Consider the following 21,633-nt stretch of genomic DNA (forward strand, 5'->3'; position numbering starts at 1 on the left):
CTGGTGCGCGAGGAGAGGGGATTAAGAACGCCGCTTAAAGGAACGCCAGAGAGCCACGGCTAAATGCGCGGACCCCAGAGACGGGCGCGAGCTGCGGCTAAAAGCACGGACCCCAGAGACGGGCATGAGACGCTAAGGCAGCTGCTGCCGCCACCAAGGGGCCTGTGTGCAAGCACAGGTCACTATCCACGCCCCTCTTCCGGGGAGCCTGTGCAGCCCGCCACAGCCAGGTTCCCAGGATCCAGGGACAACTTCCCCATAAGAACGCACGGTGGGCCTCAGGCTGGTGCAACATCACCCAGGCCTCTGCCGCTGCAGGCTCGCCCCGCAATCTGCACCCCTCCTTCCCCCCGGCCTGAGTGAGCCAGAGCCCCCGAATCAGCGGCTCCTTTAACCCCGTCCTGTCTGAGCGAAGAACAGACGCCCTCCAGCGACCTACACACAGAGGCGGGGCCAAATCTAAAGCTGAGCCTCCGGGAGCTGTGAGAACAAAGAAGAGAAAGGGAAATCTCTCCCAGCAGCCTCAGAAGCAGCGGATTAAACCTCCACAATCAACTTGATGTACCCTGCATCTGTGGGATACATGAATAGACAACGAATCATCCCAAATTGAGGAGGTGGACTTTGAGAGCAACATTTATGATTTTTTCCCCTTTTCCTCTTTTTGTGAGTAGCTGTATAGCTTTGCTTCCACCATTTGTCCTAGGGTTCTATCCATCTGTTGTTTTTTTTTTAATTTTTTTCTTAATAATGAATTTTAATAACTTTATTTTAGTTTACTTTAACCTTTCTTTTCTTTTCTTTTCCTTCCTTCCTTCCCTCCCTCCCTCCATCCCTCCCTACCTCCCTCCCTCCTTTAGACAACGAATCATCCCAAATTGAGGAGGTGGACTTTGAGAGCAAGATTTATGATTCTTTCCTTTTCCTCTTTCTGTGAGTGTGTATGTGTATGCTTCAGTGTGAGATTTTGTCTGTATAGCTTTGCTTCCACCATTTGTCCTAAGGTTCTAGCCATCCGTTTTTTGTTTTAATTTTTTTCTTAATAATTATTTTTTAATTTAATAACTTTATTATATTTTACTTTAATTTTACTTTATCTTCTTTCTTTTTTCCTTCCTTCCCTCCTTCCTTCCTTCCTCCCACCGTCCCTCCCTTCTTTCTTTCCTTCCTTTTCTTTCCTTCCTCCCTCCCTCCCTTCCTTCCTTCCTCCCTCCCTCTCTCTCTCTCTCACTCTCTCTCTCTCTTTCTTTCTTTCTTCCTAATTTTACTAATTCTTACTCTCTACTTTTTCTCCCTTTTATTCTGAGCCGTGCAGATGAAAGACTCTTGGTGCTGCAGCCAGGAGTCAGTGCTGTGCCTCTGAGGTGGGAGAGCCAACTTCAGGACGCTGGTCAACAAGAGACCTCCCAGCTCCACATAGTACCAAAAGGCGGAAATCTCCCAGAGATCTCCATCTCAACACCAGCGCCCAGCTTCACTCAACGACCAGCAAGCTACAGTGCTGGACACCCTATGTCAAACAACTAGCAAGACAGGAACACAACCCCACCCATTAGCAGAGAGGCTGCCTAAAATCATAATAAGGCCACAGACACCCCAAAACACACCAACAGACGTGGACCTGCCCACCAGAGAGACAAGATCCAGCCTCATCCACCAGAACACAGGCACTAGTCCCCTCCACCAGGAAGCCTACACAACCCACTGAACCAACCTTAGCCACTGGGGACAGACATCAAAAACAACGGGAACTACGAATGTGCAGCCTCCAAAAAGGAGACCCCAAACACAGTAAGATAAGCAAAATGAGAAGTCAGAAAAACACACAGCAGATGAAGGAGCAAGATAAAAATGCACCAGACGTAACAAATGCAAAGGAAATAGGCAGTCTACCTGAAAAAGAATTCAGAATAATGATAGTAAACATGATCCAAAATCTTGGAAATAGAATAGACAAAATGCAAGAAACATTTAACAAGGACCTAGAAGAACTAAAGATGAAACAAACAATGATGAACAACACAATAAATGAAATGAAAAGTACTCTAGATGGGATCAATAGCAGAATAACTGAGGCAGAAGAAAGGATAAGTGACCTGGAAGATAAAATAGTGGAAATAACTAATGCAGAGCAGAATAAAGAAAAAAGAATGAAAAGAACTGAGGACAGACTCAGAGACTTCTGGGACAATATTAAATGCACCAACATTCGAATTATAGGGGTCCCAGAAGAAGAGAAAAAGAAAGGGACTGAGAAAATATTTGAAGAGATTATAGTTGAAAACTTCCCTAATATAGGAAAGGAAATAGTTAATCAAGTCCAGGAAGCACAGAGAGTCCCATACAGGATAAATCCAAGGAGAAATACGCCAAGACACATATTAATCAAACTGTCAAAAATTAAATACAAAGAAAGCATATTAAAAGCAGCAAGGGAAAACCAACAAATAACACACAAGGGAATCCCCATAAGGGTAACAGCTGGTATCTCAGCAGAAACTCTGCAAGCCAGAAGGGAGGGGCAGGACATACTGAAAGTGACGAAGGAGAAAAACCTGCAACCAAGATTACTCTACCCAGCAAGGATCTCATTCAGATTTGATGGAGAAATTAAAACCTTTACAGACAAGCAAAAGCTGAGAGAGTTCAGCACCACCAAACCAGCTTTAACAAACGCTAAAGGAACTTCTGTAGACAAGAAACACAAGAGAAGGAAAAGACCTACAATAACGAACTCAAAACAATTTAGAAAATGGGAATAGAAACAAACATATCGATAATTACCTTAAATGTAAAGGGACTAAATGCTCCCACCAAAAAACACAGATTGGCTGAATGGATACAAAAACAAGACCCATATATATGCTGTCTACAAGAGACCCACTTCAGACCTAGAGACACATACAGATTGAAAGTAAGGGGATGGAAAAAGATATTCCATGCAAATGGAAACCAAAAGAAAGCTGGAGTAGCAATTCTCGTATCAGACAAAACAGACTTTAAAATAAAGACTATTAGAAGAAACAAAGAAGGACACTACATAATGATCAAGGGATCGATCCAAGAAGAAGATATAACAATTGTAAATATTTATGCACCCAACATAGGAGCACCTCAATGCATAAGGCAAATACTAACAGCCATAAAAGGGAAAATCGACAGTAACACATTCACAGTAGGGGATTTTAACACCCCACTTTCACCAATGGACAGATCATCCAAAATGAAAATAAATAAGGAAACACAAGCTTTAAATGATACATTAAACCAGATGGACTTAATTGATATTTATAGGACACTCCATCCAAAAACAACAGAATACACATTTTTTTCAAGTGCTCATGGAACATTCTCCAGGATAGATCATATCTTGGGTCACAAATCAAGCCTTGGCAAATTTAAGAAAATTGAAATTGTATCAAGTATCTTTTCCAACCACAATGCCATAAGACTAGATATCAATTACAGGAAAAGATCTGTAAAAAATACACACACATGGAGGCTAAACAATACACTACTTAATAATGAAGTGATCACTGAAGAAATCAAAGAGGAAATAAAAAGTACCTAGGAACAAACGACAATGGAGACACGACGAACCAAAACCTATGGGATGCAGCAAAAGCAGTTCTAAGGGGGAAGTTTATAGCAATACAAGCCCACCTTAAGAAACAGGAAACATCTCGAATAAACAACCTAGCCTTGCACCTAAAGCAATTAGAGAAAGAACAAAAAAAACCCAAAGTTAGCAGAAGGAAAGAAATCATAAAAATCAGATCAGAAATAAATGAAAAAGAAATGAAGGAAACAATAGCAAAGATCAATAAAACTAAAAGCTGGTTCTTTGAGAAGATAAACAAAATAGATAAATCATTAGCCAGACTCATCAAGAAAAAAGGGAGAGGACTCAAATCAATAGAACTAGGAATGAAAAAGGAGAAGTAACAACTGACACTGCAGAAATATAAAAGCTCATGAGAGATTACTACAAGCAACTCCATGCCAATAAAATGGACAACCTGGAAGAAATGGACAAATTCTTAGAAATGCACAACCTGCCAAGACTGAATCAGGAAGAAATAGAAAATATGAACAGATCAATCACAAGCACTGAAATTGAAACTGTGATTAAAACTCTTCCAACTAACAAAAGCCCAGGACCAGATGGCTTCACAGGTGAATTCTATCAAACATTTAGAGAACAGCTAACACCTATTCTTCTCAAACTCTTCCAAAATATAGCAGAGGGAGGGACACTCCCAAATTCATTCTACGAGGCCACCATCGCCTTGATACCAAAACCAGACAAGGATGTCATGAAGAAAGAAAACTACAGGCCAATATCACTGATGAACATAGATGCAAAAATCCTCAACAAAATACTAGCAAACAGAATCCAACAGCACATTAAAAGGATCATACACCATGATCAAGTGGGGTTTATTCCAGGAATGCAAGGATTCTTCAATATACGCAAATCAATCAATGTGATAAACCATATTAACAAATTGAAGGAGAAAAAACATATGATCATCTCAATAGATGCAGAGAAAGCTTTTGACAAAATTCAACACCCATTTATGATAAAAACCCTGCAGAAAGTAGGCATAGAGGGAACTTTCCTCAACATAATAAAGGCCATATATGACAAACCCACAGACAACATCATCCTCAATGGTGAAACCTGAAAGCATTTCCACTAAGATCAGGAACAAGACAATGTTGCCCACTTTCACCACTCTTACTCAATATAGTTTCGGAAGTTTTAGCCACAGCAATCAGAGAAGAAAAGGAAATAAAAGGAATCCAAATCGGAAAAGAAGAAGTAAAGCTGTCACTGTTTGCAGATGACATGATCCTATACATAGAGAACCCTAAAGATGCTACCAGAAAACTACTAGACCTAATCAATGAATTTGGTAAAGTTGCAGGATACAAAATTAATGCACAGAAACCTCTTGCGTTCCTATACACTAATGATGAAAAATCTGAAAGTGAAATCAAGAAAACACTCCCATTTACCACTGCAACAAAAAGAATAAAATATCTAGGAATAAACCTACCTAAGGAGACAAAAGACCTGTATGCAGAAAATTATATGACACTGATGAAAGAAATTAAAGATGATATAAATAGATGGAGAGATATACCATGTTCTTGGATTGGAAGAATCAACATTGTGAAAATGACTCTACTACCCAAAGCAATCTACAGATTCAATGCAATCCCTATCAAACTACCACTGGCATTTTCCACAGAACTAGAACAACAAATTTCACAATTTGTATGGAAACACAGAAGATCCCAAATAGCCAAAGGAATCTTGAGAACGAAAAACGGAGCTGGAGGAATCAGGGTCCCTGACTTCAGACTATACTACAAAGCTACAGTAATCAAGACAGTATGGTCCTGGCACAAAAACAGAAAGACAGATCAATGGAACAGGATAGAAAGCCCAGAGATGAACCCACGCACATAAGGTCACCTTATCTTTGATAAAGGAGGCAGGAATGTACAATGGAGAAAGGACAGTCTCTTTAATAAGTGGTGCTGGGAAAACTGGACAGGTACATGTAAAAGTATGAGATTAGATCACTCCCTAACACCATACACAAAAATTAGCTCAAAATGGATTAAAGACCTAAATGTAAGGCCAGAAACTATCAAACTCTTAGAGGAAAACATAGGCAGAACACTCTATGACATAAATCACAGCAAGATCCTTTCTGACCCACCTCCTAGAGTAATGGAAATAAAAACAAAAATAAATGGGACCTAATGAAACTTCAAAGCTTTTGCACAGCAAAGGAAACCATAAACAAGACCAAAAGACAACCCTCAGAATGGGAGAAAATATTTGCAAATGAAGCAACCGACAAAGGATTAATTTCCAAAATTTACAAGCAGCTCGTGCAGCTCAATAACAAAAAAACAAACAACCCAATCCAAAAATGGGCAGAAGACCTAAATAGACATTTCTCCAAAGAAGATATACAGACTGCCAGCAAACACATGAAAGAATGCTCAACATCATTAATCACTAGGGAAATGAAAATCAAAACTACAATGAGATATCATCTCACACCAGTCAGAATGGCCATCATCAAAAAATCTAGAAACAATAAATGCTGGAGAGGGTGTGGAGAAAAGGGAACACTCCTGCACTGCGGTGGGAATGTGAATTGGTACAGCCACTATGGAGAACAATATGGAGGTTCCTTAAAAAACTACAAATAGAACTACCATATGACCCAGCAATCCCACTACTGGGCATATACCCTGAGAAAACCATAATTCAAAAAGAGTCATGTACCAAAATGTTCATTGCAGCTCTATTTACAATAGCCCAGAGATGGAAACAACCTAAGTGCCCATCATCGCATGAATGGATAAAGAAGATGTGGCACATATATACAATGGAATATTACTTAGCCATAAAAAGAAATGAAATTGAGCTATTTGTAATGAGGTGGATAGACCCAGAGTCTGTCATACAGAATGAAGTCAGTCAGAATGAGAAAGACAAATACCGTATGCTAACACATATATATGGAATTTAAGAGAAAAAAAATGTCATGAAGAACCTAGGGGTAAGACAGGAATAAAGACACAGACCTACTGGAGAACGGACTTGAGGATATGGGGAGGGGGAAGGGTGAGCTGTGACAAAGCGAGAGAGAGGCATGGACATATATACACTACAAAACGTAAGGTAGATAGCTAGTGGGAAGCAGCCACATAGCACAGTGATATCAGCTCGGTGCTTTGTGACCGCCTGGAGGGGTGGGATAGGGAGGGTGGGAGGGAGGAAGATGCAAGAGGCAAGAGATATGGGAACATATGTATATGTATAACTGATTCACTTTGTTATAAAGCAGAAACTTACACACCACTGTAAAGCAATTATACCCCAATAAAGATGTTAAAAAATAAATAAAAAAATAAAAAATACATGTATAGACAAAAAACAAACAAACAAACAAAAACATTAACTGGAGAGATGTTTTGAAGCATGTGCTTTGAATAAAGTAAACAACATGAAGAGATTTGGTTTGCTTCTGAAGGGCCAAATAAATGTAAAATGGAATAAATGCTCATTTATTTCATGAAAATTACCTTCTCTAGAAATTCTGCCCTTTTCCAACTCCCTTCTAGAAATACATTCTGATGGCATTTCATCAGAGTCTTCTTTAATCTCCTCTGCGATGCTCAAATTTGGTTTTGGGAAGATTTTTCCAAATCCTATATTGGATGCATCAACTTCAGAAGCAGGTAAGTCTAAGAGTTAACATTGACATCAGCCATTAAAAATCCCTCCCTTCAAAACAGTTTTTCTTTTCCATTTTTAATTTTTAAGATATATTCTAGCACTAAAACTCTTTGGTGTTTTTCTCAATACTCTGAAACAAGGATAAGCAAACTTTTTCTATAAAGGTTCAAACAGTAAATACTTTAGGCTTTGCAGGCCATATGGTTTCTATCATGACTACTCAACTCTGCCACTAGAACATGAAAATCATAAAAGAAGACATTTCCATTTGAGGGTACTAAAAAAACATCCATTATACTTCCTACCACGGAAAAAAAAAGGAGCCAATCCTAATCAAAGTCAGGAAAAAGAAGTATTTGCACACTTAATTATTCAATTAGGAAAATTAAAAACCATTATAAATTTTAAATTTACAACATAGCAACATAATGGATTGCATTCAGAAAACATGAATCTTAGCTTCAGCAAAAATTAAACTGACTTGGGGGAGAGGGTTGGGAAGGACAGGATTAAACATTCAGTAGAAAAATTCCAGTTATACTACCTAAAAAAACAAACAAAACCCTAAAAAAGCTCTGAAAATGATGCAAATAACATGCCATACTTAGGATTATAAAAGTCTCCTCATAACATAGAAAAGCCATCGTACCAACAGACCTCCTGTGGTCTGAAGGCATCAGTAAGAAAAAACACTTTTAAAACTGTTTTTACTGTTAATTCAGCATTACTCTACGTTGATGCAGAATGGGACAATTGTCCCCACCTCACAAAGGTCTAAGTCCTTGAGTAAATTAAACTTAAAAAAATAAAAATTTGTGTCAAGGGGTGACTAGTCATGAGATAAGAAAGAAAACCATACAAAAATATAAATACTGAAACAAACAAAAAAGGAGCTATCTGAAAAGGCAATGCATTCTCACTAACCATCAGAGAGACAGGAATTAAAACCAGTTACAGTTTATCACTCAGTACATTTGCAATACTTATTAGAACTCTATCCTATATTCACACAAGTGCTCAAAGATATATGTACAAAAATGTAAATTCCAGAATTTGCTGTAATAATAAAGAAAATGGAAGCAACCTCAACTTCTATAATAGAGTATAATTAAATAAAGATTGTTATAACTATACTACGGAGTGCTATGCAGCCATAAAAAAATAACCCATGATGGCTACTTAAAAAAAGAAGTAAGGGGAAAAAAATGTTTATACACAAGTATAGGATAAGATCTGGAAGAACTATTTTCATACCGAATTATTAACAATGGTTATCTCTAAGTATTGGGATAGGGAACAGTGGGGTTTGAGGTGTTAACTTTTTAAAACTTTATATGCTCCTGTTTTGATTATATTTTCTATAAGCTGGTATTATTTCTGAAATTTAAAAATTAAAGAACAAGGAAATGCCACTGTAGTATAACATCAAATTAATGTTTAAAATAAGCAGAAAAAAATCTGTAATTTCAATACATTATCTTCAAACTTAATGAACAGTATCTTGTAAATAAGCTTCCATGTCTTTTGGATTAAAAAAAAAAATTTACATGAAATCTACAACTCAAAAAATAATCACACGGCTTGTTTTCCTAACCAATAATACAACTGTACTAATAAAACCAGAGCATCACATATAATAAGCAATGAAAAAACAGATCAATACAAGAAACTCTTTTAAACATCAGCAAAAATGAGAGTAAGCCTCACCTTAGAGTTCATTACTAGCAAAAGGTAACTGTGACAATCTTACCACTAAGCTCCAATTTTAGTTATATAAAAAAGTTTAAAATGGATAGTATTCTAAGACACTAACAAAGACCTAATTGCATATTTTAAATATATTCACAAATACTAAAAAAACAGAAACATATAAAATTTAATTTTAATACAAAAAAAAACTGAGAAGAATTTTTACATAGCATGTTAAAGAACTAGAATACACTTACCAAAATTTTGTTCTTCACAATTTTGTTCTTTTTCTAAATCTTTCTTAAATGCAGCTGACATGTCGGTAGATATATGGAATTCAATTTTTTTATTACCTACAGGTTGTGGTTGGTCAAATACATCCGAAGGTAACAACACTGGATGTAAACTGCTGTTTACAAACAATCACAGCATTACTTTGTAATTGCAAATAAAATTTTGAGTAAAACATTTCATATTTACTTTAAATTTAAAAAGCTAACACTGATAAAACACACTATAGGCATTGAACAAAGTAACTTACATTTAACTTCAATAAATCCTAACAAATGTTCTCATATAGGTATTATTAAATTCCTAGTTTAGACAGATAAGGAGTTTGAGGCTAAAGGGTGTTAAGAAATTGCATAAAGTCACTCAGTAAATGACAGAGATAGGACTTTAGGACTATTGATTCTAAACTTCAGGATATTTACCAATAAGCAAAAAAGTTCATTCTATGTTTAATGTAAGCATTTTATGCACTGTATTCTATATACTATATATAATAAACCTATGCAGGTCAATGCAGTAGCCACAAGCCACATGTGGCTAATAAGCATCTGAAATGTTGCTGTACTTATGCTCTAAGTACAAAATATACGCCAGAGTTTAACAACTTTGTGTGAAAAAAGAAATATAAAACGTTTTAATAACGTTTTATATTAATTATATGTTAAAATAACATTTCAGATATAATCAGTTGGATAAAATATATTATTAAAATTAATTTTATCTTTTAATGTGGCTATTGGAAAATTTAATTGGTTCACACTACAGCTGACCCTTGAACAACTTAGGGGTTAAGGGCCCCAACCCTGCAGCAGTTGAAAAGCTGTATATAACTTCATCAGCCTTCCATATCCATGGTTCCTCTATATCTGTGGATCCATATCTAGGGATTCAACCAACCTCAAATCATGTAGTACTGTAGTATTTATTGAGAAAAAGTCTGCATATAAGTGGACCCACACAGTTCAAACCCGTGCTGTTGAAGGGTCAACTGTATTAATTTTTAATTGTTTGGTGCTGCTACAGATCAAAAGCATGGGACTGTGGTGTCAAAACATACATAGGTGAGAAATATGCATCATATTATGTATACTTAACAGGAAATAATAATTTTAAAAAACCCAAAGACCCATTCCTTTAAAAATGTAAAAAGATCATTTATCAAACTTCTTCCTCTATTTATAAAGTTACTTACAAGTTCAAGGGAAATTTACATTGTAGAAAAGCTGAATAAAATTAAAATTGCAATTAATGGCAATTTTCATCTGATTAAGATATTAAAATACATAGAATTGCATGGCAAAAAGGCAAGTAAAATTTCTGCCATAATTTCAAAGAAAATTTGTTAAGCAAAATGTCAGATAATCGGTGAAAAAGGAAAAAAAGGACAATATATTTCAAACTAAATACACAGTAATAAGTACTATTTCATTGGCAATTTCTCTACTCTAACTGAAAGTTTAAGACATAGTCAGAAGTTAATTTATACCTAATAAAATTCTTTCATACCCATAGCCCTGACCATCACCCAACATCTACATAATTTTCCTGGAAAGTTTATTACAAGGTGACAAAGTCTGAAAGAAATTCTTAATTGTTTTTAATATCAGTGGCATTACAATGGCTCCCTCAATGTATTCAAACACCATAACTTAACATTTAAGGCAGATCTCTCCACATCCTTCCAGCTTTCCCTTTCATCATTTCTATTCCTACGCACCAAATTTTCCTACCTCTGGAAACTCACTTTTTCATTCACACTGGATATCTCTTCCCTGCCTAAGTTTTGCCTCTCATCCTTCAAGCCCAGCTCAAATGTCTCCTCTCTCTTAAAGTCTTTCCAGATTTCCTGACTGGCTGTGACATTTCCTTCCTCACAACACTTCATTCTTAATTACATCTTCTTCTTATGTCATTTATTATAATTGCTAATGCAACAGTCATCTATGCATATGGCTTACTTACCCATAAGACTATTAACTCACTGTTTGAAAAGATAGCGTTGAGCTTTGGAAGAGTGATCCAAACCCCATAATATTTAGCAGAGAACGTATCACATATTTGATAAATATTTAAAGGTGGGTCCTGTGTGCTAAGCCATGTGAACTTTTACCAGGTAGGGTACTTCGAAGTAAAAAAATGTTTGATATCAGGTAGTGGAGTTAGGAGAAATTAACAAAATTTCATATAAACACATTGGTGATGGATGCCATCATCAAAACTGTGAATGCAGGAGGAGAAAGAGATAATGAAAGTAAATGAATTTTGTTTTGGATAATATCTTAAGTGCCTACAAGACACTCTGAGTATGCAAATAGGAAGCTGGAAATGAAGATTTTAGATCTCAGGAGGTTAAATCTAGAGATGGAGATTTGGAATCTATTAGCTTCAACAGGTGAACCATAAAAAAATTAATGATATTAATAAGGAGTATAAATATATGAACAGAAAATGACAATGGACAGGAGTATATGGAATCCAGTATTTAAAAAAAAAGCAAGTGAGTAAGAGAAAGTCACAAAAGAAAAAAGTAGGAAGGAAGAGAGGAAGTAAGATGAGAAATAAAAAAAGAATGTAAAATTAAGGGTGGACAATTTTGAAACCTGGGGTAGTCAATAGTATCAAATGCTGGTCAACTTTGAGAATTAAGGATACTTGTGAATTTGGCAAATAAGCAGTCACTGGTAAACCAGTGGACTGATGAAATAAAAGTCAGAGTGAGGTATGATTTGAGTTAAGCAATCAGACAAAGTACATACAAAACCCTTATCCAAAACAAAACAATCCAAAACAAAATTACCCGTGTGAAGCAGATGATGGTATATTCAACATATCCTTTATTTTTCTCTTTTTTCTCACGTGGTGCTGCTTTATTGTTTTTGGTCTTTTGGGCTGAAGATTTGCTAGTTCCATTAGTTTGGTCATTCTACATTGGAGGAAAGAAAAGTAGAAAAGATTTCTTTGTGTAGAAGCATAGCTATCTACAACTGCTTTTGTTAAACAAATTTGTATTGAGCTTATAAATTATAAAATGATTTACATGGCATAAGTATAATTTCTAAGCCATCAAATAAGATATAATCAATCTGACAAAAGCTCAAGTTACAAATCTCCTTGCTCAACTTTCATCTTTGTTTGAAGGAATTTGGAATTTCCTTAATTGCAATTTTTAAAGATATGTTTTACTAAAAAAATTATTAGTTACCCAAATGACTGAACTTTGATGCCAAAAAGTTAAACAAAATACACTAAATATAATCTCTGTAACTTTATTGCTCTTTTCTTGACTAATATTCAAAAGACCTTACGAACGTAGTAAAATTATTTTGATTCATATTCTAATTATTAAAGAGAACTGGACTTAAGTACTTTTACTTAAAAATATTTTGTACATAATTGTTGGAAAGCATCATTATATAAAAAAGATACTTGAGAACAGTTTTCAAATACTATACTCTGAAGTAGCTTAATCAATCAAGGGGTGACAATTGATACCTTATACATAGCTTATCTCCATTATGGTTATGAATAATATTTAGAATAGATCTTGTCTAGGCTTTCTTGGATCTTCCACAGGATCAGATATAGTGCTTCCACAGAGCAAGTTCAAAAACCACTAGTCACAGCTCTACTTCTCCAGAGTTAAGTTTGCGAAATTTGAAAGCAAAACAAGCACAATAAAATGTAGTGAAGAAGAATTTGGTTAAAATAAGTTTTAAACCTTTTTTCCTTAAGCGAGGAAAAATGAAAACATGTTATAAATTTTTAAAGCCTCTTAACAATCACAGTTTACCAAAAATTTTATGAATAAATCCAGTTATACAAAATATATGTCTATATTCATAGATTGCTCACCCAAAGTATACTAAGGCTCTACACAGTGCAAGGCATATGTTAAGTAACTAATCAATAGACATCTGCTGACATAGTGGCATATTTTATAATATTTCCAGAAGATAACAGAGAAGCATGAAACCAGAGGTTAGTTCATGCAAAGGCTTTGTTCTCATGACTCAAGATGAATTAGCAGAATTCCTCACTACATCCCTAAATGGAAACCTAAATAAACAAAAACAAAAATGGTTTTAGCTAGCCTATTAAAGCATTTCTCATTACTATCATTATTTTTATAAAGAAAATAAAATTTACAGGTTAAGTAATTAGCCCATTGCAATGTTCTACATTCTTTATTTAACAAGTTAGTCTATTAAGAACTGCCAGCCTTCCTTATTGTCTCTATTCAAGACAGATACTCTATTCACTCCTATTTTAGTAGTTCCAACATAACTCCTTCCTTAAGAAAGAGAAAACATATGGAGCCACTACTCAAGTGGATGTTGCCTCAGTAATAGTCAAATTGCTGCTGATTACTTGTATATGTTGCTTAGATTCTCTGCTTGGATTTTGACTCCTGTCAACCACTCCTTCTGTATCTGGTTGCTTCTGTGCATATCTGCCTAAGATTCCCATCATTGGCCTACACAGGTATTTTAGGCTAGGGGTTGACAAATTACAGCCAAAGGACCAAATCTAGTCAGTGTCTGTTTTTCTTAAATAAAAAGTTTTATTGGAAGATAGCAACATCCAATTATTTAGGTATCATCTATGGCTGCTTTCCACTACAACAGAACTCTTTGGCTCTATACAGAAAATGTTTAGCAATTCCTGTTTTAGGCTATGCTGTGGATTATATACCTGAATATTATTAACAATTTACTGCTCTTTGCCAGAATCTTTAAACAAAATATATGTAGATCATCAAGAACAACTAATAAAAGAATAATTCATTTGCAGTAATTTTTGTGAATGTTTTTGTATAAAATCCTATAGAATTGCTCTAGAAATTATTCTGAGGTGAATAAAGTCCAGGGGAATAAGCTGACAAAAACAGAAATACAACTTAATTTTGTTCTGTAAAGTCTCCACAAACACTGAATTAGTAAATAATGGATCACTGCCCCTAGGGCACTGATGTTCCTGCAAGCATGTGCTCACATCAGTTGATCAATACATACCTAGTTTTACGCGTGTTTCTGTTTAAGAACACCTTATTTAATATATATTGTTGATTCATTAACATTGAACTCACAGTCAATAGTGCTATAACTCAGGCCTGAACAAAGTTTATCTAACACACAGCATTTTCTCCATAAAGCACATCACAACCTTCCTGATCTTGGATACACTAGACAGCACTTCAACACTATGCTTGGAGACCATTTTAAACAGCAAAATCAACAACAAACAGCACAAAAATGTGCAAAACATGGTACAAATAGACAGTGAAAAAGACACTTGTTTACGGTATGAGAGCTGAAGCAAGAAGGCAGAATGTCACCTTGTTCTACCTCATCTAGGAATGTGCATGTCAAGAGACTCAAATTTTTCACCATTCTGCACATGCTGTCTTCAGAAGACCATAAAAGCACTGTAATTATTGATGCTGAAGTCATAAATAAATAAAGGATCAACTGTATACCATAATCATCAATCCAAAAAATTACTCATAATACAAAAATGTTCCCGTAAGTCTTGATATCTAGTTTCAGGTCTTAATCTATAGCATGATGGGGAGTTGGGGATGGACAAATTCTAAAGACCCCGAATTATGAAGAAGTGTATGCAAAACTTAAGAAGAGCAAGAGAATCTCTCTCCCATATTCTATGTTTCTTAGAATCTAAACAAATATTATTTGACATTGCAAACCTTTGACGGTCTTCATCATCACTGCTTTCATATTCTGATTCTTTACTAGATAATTCCTCATCCTCATCTGGCAAAGGAGGTTCCTCCGGTGGCTGAGGAGATGCAGGTGGAAGAGGAGCATGTAGTGGCATATAGTCCTCATACTAATTAAAAGAACAAAGCAAAAATACTATGGTAATCTATGATGTTTAGAAAACCATTTCCATTCAGATACATGATTCTCACATCTCTCTACCTCATGATTTTCTTCTACACATTCAACATATATTGATGAAATACTTGTCTTAGCAGCCTTTAGCTGATCACAAAACTTGTTTCTTCTTTCTTGGCACTTAGCTGGACTAAATTTCCAAACCTCTTTTGCAGTTAGATTTCCCCTGAATTTTAGTCAATGAAATGTTAGCATAAAAAACTCCCACACATATAATTCTCTCTTTCTTCTTGATCTGCAGGCTGCATGGTGATGTCCTCACCAACTTGGGAATGCAAATAATGAAGATAACTTATCTTTTAAGTGACTCAGTAAAGGAGAACACCATTCTGCCCTACTTTTGGAATGAACTTGGCACGAGCAAAAAATAACTTGTATTGTGTTAAATTACTAAGATTTGAGTTTTATTTGTTAATAGCAGCTAGCATAATCTTTGCAATGTGCCAGGAATTGAGGTGTTGGGGTTATAAAGAAAAATTATGCAGCTAATAGTATACACATTAGAAAAGCAACCAATACACAATACAAAAGCAAATTTTCTATTTAAATGTTAGCTCTCGGGCTTCCCTGGTGGCGCAGTGGTTGAGAGTCTGCCTGTGGATGCAGGGGACGTGGGTTCCTGCCCCAGTCCAGGAAGATCCCACATGCTGTGGAGCGGCTAGGCCCGTGAGCCATGGCCGCTGAGCCTGCACGTCCGGAGCCTGTGCTCCGCAACGGGAGAGGCCACAGCAGTGAGAGGCCTGCGTACCACAAAAAAAAAAAAAAAAAAAAGTACTAAGGGTACATATATATATAATGGAATATTACTCAGCCATTAAAAAAGAACGATGTAATGCCATTTGCAGTAACATGGATGGACCCAGAGACTGTCATACTGAGTGAAGGTAAGTCAGAGAAAGATAAATATCATATGGTATCACTTATAAGTGGAATCTAAAAAAATGGTAGAAATGAATTTATTTACAAAACAGAAAGAGTCACAGATGTAGAAAACAAATTTATCACCAACAGGGGGGAAGTGATAAATTGGGAGATTGGGGTTGACATATACACACTACTATATATAAAATTGATAACTAATAAGAACCTATTGTATAGTACAGGAAACTCAATACTCTGTAATGGCCTATATGGGAAAAGAATCTAAAGAAGAGTGGATATATGCATATGTATAACTGATTCACTTTGTTGTATACACCTGAAACTAACACAACATTGTAAATCAACTATACTCCAATTAATAAAAAATAAATAAATAAAAAAGTACTAAGAGTACTATAGCAAAATATTAGGTTGGCCAAAAGGTTCGTTCGTTTTTTTCCGTAAGATGGCTCTATTAGCGGTTAGCTGTCTTTAACTTCATTTGAAACCATTTTGTTTGTGACAGCTTGTCATATCAACGTACATTTAAAAAAAAAAATTATCAAAACTGGTGAATTTTTGTGTGGCCATTTTAATATCGATGGAAGAAAAAAAGCAACATTTTCAGCATATTATATTTTATTATTTCAAGAAAGGTAAAAACGCAACTGAAATGCAAAAAAAGATTTGTGCAATGTACGGAGAAGGTGCTGTGACTGGTCAAATGTGTCAAAAGTGGTTTGCAAAGTTTTGCTGGACGATGCTCCATAGTCGGATAGACCAGTTGACGTTGACAGCAATCAAATCGAGACATTAATTGAGAACAATCAATGTCATAGCACGCGGGAAGTAGCCGACATACCCCAAATATCCAAATCGGGCAATGAAAATCATCTGCACCAGCTTGCTTATGTCAATCGCATTGATGTTTCGGTTCCACCTAAGTTCAGTGAAAAAAAATCCTTCTTGATCATATCTCCGCATGCGATTCTCTACTTAAACGTAATGAAATCGTTCCGTTTTAAAAACAAATTGTGATGGGCAATGAAAAGTGGATACTGTACCATAATGTGGAACGAAAGAGATCGTGGGGCAAGCAAAATGAACCACCACCAACTATACCAAAGGCCGGTTTTCATCCAAAGAAGGTGATGCTGTATATATGGTGGGATTGGAAGGGAGTCCTCTATCATGAGCTCCTTCCAGAAAACCAAATGATTAATTCCAACAAGTACTGCTCCCAGTTAGACCAACTGAAAGCAGCACTTGACGAAAAGCACCCGAAATTAGTCAACAGAAAATGCATAACCTTCTATCAGGATAACGCAAGACCACATGTTTCTTTGATGACCAGGCAAAAACTATTACAGCTTGGCTGGGAAGTTCTGATTCATCTACCGTATTCACCAGACATTGCACCTTCAATTTCCATTTATTTTGGTCTTTACAAAATTCTCTTAATGGAAAAAATTTCAATTCCCTGGAAGACTGTAAAAGGCATCTGGAACAAACAGTTCTCTGCTCAAAAAGATAAAAAGTTTTGGGAAGATGGAATTATGAAGTTGCCTGAAATATGGCAGAAGGTAGTGGAACAAAACGGTAAATACACTGTTCAATAAAGTTCTTGGTGAAAATGAAAAATGTGTCTTTTATTTTACTTAAAAATTGAAGGCACTTTTTGGCCAACCCAATAATAACTAAAATTATTCAAGAGCAGACATAGCCTACCATTGAAATTACTGATAGATCTGCACAGTAAATTCTAATAGAAAATCATCAACCTTTTAAATAAAACCAGAAAGATAGAAATTTTAGACAATTCAGTATGTTAAATGTAACTGTCCTATAGGATAGCACAACATCCTAGGTCAAAGGCCTGAACAACAACACTGGCAGAAATGATGCATAAATTAAAGCATCTCTTTAATGTTCTGGCTTTCTCCCACTTTCAATTCTCCACTGGACTATTATTATGTTAACTTTACACTTGTTCATTTTCAATACACATTAGAGGTCACTGACACAACATTTGTAAAATTTAGCCTCAATAATTTCACCTCAAGAAGAGAAATTTTGAATCTTGAAAATTCTAAGAGCTTTCTTACCATGGGAGGCCTTGCAGTAATTGGTCCAAAAGGTGTGGGCAAATTCATTTTATTCATAAGATGAAGCACCTTAATAAAAGTGGTAAAACATTTAAAATAAAATAGAAAAATGATGATTCAACTCATACCTGATATTTTATGTACTTAAAAACTTTGCAATAACACTATTCATTACTTTAGTGCAAAGGAAAGACCACCTCTTGCCTTTATAATCCCAGGACAGGGCTAAACTAGTATATCTCAGGCACTGGTGTATCTCAGAAGATTAGCCTTCCTAAAATATTTGTCAATTCTACAAATACAATTATTCTCATTATTAAAAATGTCATGTTCTTACAACATAAAAATTTACTGAACTGTTTTTTTCCCTTGATTATTGTGAAATTATGAAACACAGAGAAGTACAACAAAGAAGATAAGTATCATCTATATTTTGTACTTAAAAGTACATTTTATTGTCAGTACTTTCAAGCATTTGCTGAGGGGTCCTCTATGTCCTTTCCTTTAAGAAAGGAAAAGGTGTATGCTAAAGTAACAAAGAATTACCAGAAATTATATTTCCCAAATTAGCTTATGTTTATTAGTATTATTAATACTAAACATGTTAGTATTTTTAAGCTATAGTTTATAAAAGCCTTTACTTGAATGTAGTAATTTTTTATTACCTTTTGCAATGGACTGAATGTTTGTGTCCCCCTCCAAAATTCTTATGTTGAATCCTAATCCACAATGGGATGGCATTAGGACATAAGGCCTTTGGGAAGTAATTAGGTCATAAGGGTAGAACCCCCATAAATGGGATTAGCGTCCCTTATAAAAAGCACAAGAGAGAGCTCTCTCACCCTCTTTCAGCTACATGAGGATACAAAGAGAAAACGGCCATCTGTAACCCAGAAGAGGGCCCTCACCAGAACCTAACCGTGCTGGCACACTGATCTCCAACTTCTAGCCTCTAGACTGTGAAAAATAATTTTTTATTATTTAAAAGCCACCCAGGCTATGGTACTTAGCTATAGCAGGACAAACTAAGACACCTTTAAAATACTGAAACATCATTGTCCCTACAGGAATTAGTGTAATACTATTATTAAAAAAAGTTTGAGAATTAGCATGAAAAGTAACATATAAGGTTATACAAGTATTTACTTTGAGGAACGTTTTATTCTACTTACCTGTACGTAGAACTTAGGCACACTTGCCAAAGCATTTACTATGTTTGCTAGAATTGTGCTTGAAGGTGGTGGGTACATATACTTGAGGCATGAATTTAGAGGAAAAGTCAGCCTAAAAAAAATATTTAAAAATGCTTATTGTGTTTTAATAAGTTTCATATCAATAACTCATTTTAGGTAACCTAATAACATACAAATTGCTCAAATGATTCAGTAAGAGTACTCTGTTCCTAAAAGATCCAATTGATTACATTTAAAAAGAAACTTGCCTTCTGATTGCATTATAGAACAATATGGCATTTCTTATCAGAGAATATCTTACAACTTTGAACATTTTAATGGAACCAAATTCAGTGACAAACTCTTAGAGCTCAGTATGTTTAATCAACACATTAAAAATATGCACGATATATAATAAAATGTTCTTTAAAAAATTATCTTATTTGCAATACACACACATCCCCCACATATACCACCTATCCAAAACAAAACCAAAAGAATAATGAAATACAAACAAAAAAATGCTAACCCATGGTTTGGTGCAATTCCATTTTCTATGGTTAAACAATCAAGTTCTTTCTTTTCTTTATCATCTTCCACAGTATCATCAGACCTAAGAAATACAGAATCAAAGTTGATCTTACCTTTAGAAATAGAATGAAAAATTGCATACAAAAATGACATATTATCTTTTTAAACAGGGCATTATGAAAACAGTTCCATAAGTAAAACTTTCAACTATTTCTTAAGTAAACACCAATAAAAAAGAGTATCTATTCCAGATATTATAGAAGGCATGGCACATTTTCATTTACTCTTCACAGCAACCCTATGAAGATGGTATGATAAATCTCACTGACACCCCCACCCCACCAAAACTGAAGTTCACATGGTATAAATCAGTGGCACACAAATTTCCTCAATGTACATCAATGAGGGTCTGTTAAAACTCAGACTGCTGGGGCCTATCCTCCTCCCCACACCCAATACCCCAAATTTCTGATTCAGTAGGACGAGGTTAAGGCCTAAGAATCTTTCTTCCAGTCAAGATCCTAGACGATGTAGCTGGTACAGGGATTATACTTTGAGAGCCACTGGTGTAAAGCAAATTTATAAAGGTTGTATAACTACAAAGAATTAACAGCTGGGACCCAAATACCAGGCCACGCCTATTCACGACACCTTGCTATATCTAACACAAGGACTTTATACTAATTACCTTCCCTCCACTTAAAGTTGAATGCTTTTCCCCCTATTCTTTTCCCACTTCACATTGATTAATTCCTAATATTAAATCAATACTCAGGTTCCTAATGCACAATTGAATGAACAAATACATTGCTTTAATGTACTAGATTCAGTAGGGAGATATAACCATTTACTGTTTCAAATTATTTACCTGCTAGTCTGAAAACAATCCAAGAGCAATACAACGGATTAAAAAAAACACTTTTAAAATGTACGAAAACCTATCTACATACCTTTTCTTTTTTTCAGTGCTTGAAGAAGGACATGGTGAATGAACCTGATCTTGCTCTTTTGCAAATTCAACAACTAAAGTATGACCTAAAAGCTTCAGTTGATGAAGTCTTGTCAATGCCTTCAGTTGGAAGAGTAAAAAAAAAAAAATTAATAACTGTACCAAAATTATTTGTTAGAGACCATATATAAATAATTTATACATGTTTTTTGTTAACGCTCGTAACATTTCCTTGGCTATTTCTTACCCATTTCTCATCTCAGGCTGCCAAGACTTCATTACTTATTAAGCAACTGCTTCCAATCACTTAGGAAAACTAAGATCTGGTTAAATACAATGCTGCCTATACCCAGGCAGCTGAAAATGGTTAGAAAAACCAACATAATGAATTGGGCTAGTCTCACTTTAAATTCATAACCACAAATCTGAGGATGACCCTTAAGGAAGCCACAGTCAAATATATTAGTTCATTTTTTCTACCAATCTCTAAGACAATATTTTATACTATTTCCTTCTTCCTCAACCTCACAATACTCCTGTCACATTATTTTAGCCTAGGATACTGCTTCCTACTTTGAGAAAACTGAAGCAACAAGATGAGAACTTCAGATTTCCCACCATAAGTTTCCATCTACCAGCTTCTGCATCCACATATTCTATCTTCTATCTGCCATCACATGTTAACAATCCATGTTTTTATTTAAATCTAGTTGTTTTACTTGTATACTAAATCCCAGCCTCTCTTCTGCTCTCTGGAACTGTACAGGGTGTGTTCCTACCTACATTGCTAATTTTCTGTCCTCTATTGGATCATCGACATCAGCATACAAACATAGTCTGATTTCTCCCA

At 35.4% G+C, this 21,633-nt stretch overlaps 1 protein-coding gene across 9 annotated transcripts in view; it reads right to left on the reverse strand.

Annotated features, from left to right (window-relative positions):
* Window positions 1-21,633, reverse strand: part of RNPC3 (RNA binding region (RNP1, RRM) containing 3) — an 84,019-nt gene that overhangs the window by 56,995 nt on the left and 5,391 nt on the right. For all 9 annotated transcript variants that reach the window (XR_009564549.1, XR_011377889.1, XR_009564550.1 and 6 more), the window contains exons 3-10: window positions 20,785-20,903; window positions 19,833-19,916; window positions 19,304-19,415; window positions 18,132-18,200; window positions 14,955-15,097; window positions 12,048-12,173; window positions 9,217-9,368; window positions 7,117-7,278 (exon numbers count right to left, since the gene is read on the reverse strand). Coding sequence is in view for 3 of the 9 variants with exons in the window: in XM_030868857.2 (XP_030724717.1) it covers window positions 7,117-7,278; window positions 9,217-9,368; window positions 12,048-12,173; window positions 14,955-15,097; window positions 18,132-18,200; window positions 19,304-19,415; window positions 19,833-19,916; window positions 20,785-20,903 (967 nt within the window). In the remaining 6 variants the exon portion in view is untranslated. The remainder of the gene's footprint in view (window positions 1-7,116; window positions 7,279-9,216; window positions 9,369-12,047; window positions 12,174-14,954; window positions 15,098-18,131; window positions 18,201-19,303; window positions 19,416-19,832; window positions 19,917-20,784; window positions 20,904-21,633) is intronic.

The sequence above is a fragment of the Globicephala melas genome, chromosome 1 (genome assembly GCF_963455315.2).
Source record: "Globicephala melas chromosome 1, mGloMel1.2, whole genome shotgun sequence".
NCBI lineage: Eukaryota > Metazoa > Chordata > Mammalia > Artiodactyla > Delphinidae > Globicephala > Globicephala melas.